At 44.4% G+C, this 2,500-nt stretch overlaps 1 protein-coding gene across 1 annotated transcript in view; it reads right to left on the minus strand.

The window, feature by feature from the left end:
* The window catches only part of LOC122334464 (formin-1), a 62,810-nt gene that overhangs the window by 37,758 nt on the left and 22,552 nt on the right, over positions 1 to 2,500 (minus strand). Inside the window, 2 exon segments of the mRNA XM_043232411.1 lie at positions 1,766 to 2,009; positions 2,012 to 2,500. The exon segment at positions 2,012 to 2,500 is cut by the window's right edge and continues 28 nt beyond it. Of these exon segments, the coding sequence (XP_043088346.1) occupies positions 1,766 to 2,009; positions 2,012 to 2,500 (733 nt within the window).

Raw genomic sequence — 2,500 nt, forward strand, 5'->3', positions numbered from 1 at the left:
TTTTTATTTAGTGTTTGATAAATTCCTGTATATTTGCTGAAGGGCACATCATTATTATAATAGGTTTATGTGAAGATTGTTTTCAGTTGACTTACGTTAGAAGTTGTTATTTTTAAGGCTAGTCAATTTTACAGTTGGTAGCTCTCTGTGAAAAACTATTTCCAACAGACATCAGTAGTATTGGTATCAGATGAAAAAAAAACAATATAAATGTCTTTATGTTGTTCCTACATTAATTTGAAGATCGAATGTGAAATTATTGCAATATGTCAGGTTGAATTAATGATGATATAATTAGGTATTTGTGTTTAGTTTAATTAGCTTTCTTTTAAATGATTGACAGCGCTACTTTAAATCTGTCCTGCTATATATAACACTTCAGTGGTAAAGTCCTGCAGTGCTCTCAGAAAAGAGTGAGTGTAATCACGTCGTGTGTACGTTTACTGAGGTTGCTGTGAGTTAGTGTGAGGAACCGCTGTACATTCTTCTGTAACCCCGCTAACAGAAACACAGCCGTAAAGCTGCTGCTGGCAACCGATTAAACCCCAGAACACATGCATTCACAGAGGACCGCAGCGATGTGTGAAAACCTTAGTATAAAATAGACTGAAATGGGGCATTCTAAAACACTTAACGTGGCTTAAAGGAGTCATGTGATGCGATTGGAAGTGTTCCTTTCTCTTTGGACTGTTGAAGCCGTTCGTGTATAGATAAGATCCTAAAGTCTCAAACCAAAGAGGTATTCTTTATGACAGGTACGACTTGTTCACACTCCCCTAAAACGACTCGTTTAAACACGCCCCCACTTCTCTACGTCACAGAGTGGTTTATTTGCATAACTCCGCCCAAATGTTTACTCAAAGAAAGCAGGCGGAGCTATTACTCTGTCTGTAGCGTTGCTGCGGGCGCCATGTTCTGGAGACGCTGTCTAAAGGCAAAGACAGTACTAAGTCATTATAAGCAATAATTATGACCCACTGGATGCAACAAATGCCTCATTTATGAGAGGTTTTATTGTTTTTTTGTCAGTGTTGGGACACAGCCTCATGTCATGGTAAGGGGCGGAGCATTTCTGATTATGATTATGCAATTACTACCTACAGAAAACCGTCAAAACTTAGCTTAATGCATTGCAACAGTGTATTTAAAAATGCCAAACACAATTAACATTATTAATAAATTATAGTACGTACAAACAAGCAGTTTATTGAGTTTGATATTTTCAAAAATGTGTTTACCCATCTTAAGCGTACATATTTTACTTATTGTGTAGCTAAATGCTTCGTATTAATATTATGGGCTCATATCTGCTTATCTGTACAAAGCATGACTTAGTAATGATATCCACTGAGTTTGTAACTTTCAACAACACATGCATTTAGCCACGTTAAACGTCTACCTTTTATTAGGAAAATGCTTAATGAGTTATTAAACATGTTGCATTCATATTTGTACAAAATATGATTTATTAGCAACGTTTATTGAGTTTGTTATTTTAAAAAAATAATTAAGCAGTTTCACGTTAATCATTTTAGAATGTCCCACTAAAACTGATCATCTGCACTGATGCAAAGCCAATCATTTGGCAGAAAATACATCTTTGCATTTCAAGTGCGATCAGTTCATGCAAAGATTTTGATCGTGTTAGGATCCTTGCTGTCCATGTCTTTTTTTTGTCTTAATTTGTGCACCGAAGAGGACAGAAGAAAGAATGACACGAGGGGAGTAAATGGCGATGTTTTCAGGTTAAACTGCGGAGACTTACTTGTTGTCCTGAATCTGGATGCGGCTCCAGTAGAGAGGTTTCATGGGGCAGGCCGGTTCCACGGCCGGTTTACGTGGAGCTTTCTCCGTTGCTTGACTGAAGCCAAAGCCACCGAAAGCAGGTGGAGGAGGAACGCCACAGCCCGGTATGGGTGGAGGAGGGGGCGGAGCTCCCGGGAGTCCGGGTGGAGGTGGAGGAGGGGGCGGGGCTCCTGGTAAACCAGGTGGAGGTGGAGGAGGGGTGGGGCTCCGGGTGGAGGCGGGGGAGGAGGCGGAGCTCCTGGTAAACCAGGTAGGGGAGGAGGAGGGGCAGGGCTCCAGGCTCCAGGCAGAGGTGGAGGAGGGGGCGGAGCTCCTGGTAGACTGGGTGGGGGCGGGGCATGTGAGAGTCCAGGTAAGGGCGGAGCAGGAGGAGGGGCGGAGCTACCCGGTAGAGGAGGCGGCCCTGGACCCACACCCAGACTCATGCTGATAGAGTCCAGGTCCAGTTTTTTGGGCGGGCTGGAGCTGGAGCTCGGTGCTGGTCTGGTCTGGCACTCGGGGGTTTTGATGAAGGTCTCGCGGTCCGTCTGGACGCACACATTGCGGAAGCTTTTGAAAGGCTGGTGGTCTTCAGTGGAGACAGAGACGTCCTGCAGCTGGCCACGCTCCTGGACGCTGTTATACGTCTGCGTCCGCTGCATCCCATCGATGACAGACTCCAGACGAGACACCACCTCCGCATGCTCGCCTCGAA

This window comes from Puntigrus tetrazona, unplaced genomic scaffold (assembly GCF_018831695.1).
Source record: "Puntigrus tetrazona isolate hp1 unplaced genomic scaffold, ASM1883169v1 S000000528, whole genome shotgun sequence".
Taxonomy (NCBI): domain Eukaryota; kingdom Metazoa; phylum Chordata; class Actinopteri; order Cypriniformes; family Cyprinidae; genus Puntigrus; species Puntigrus tetrazona.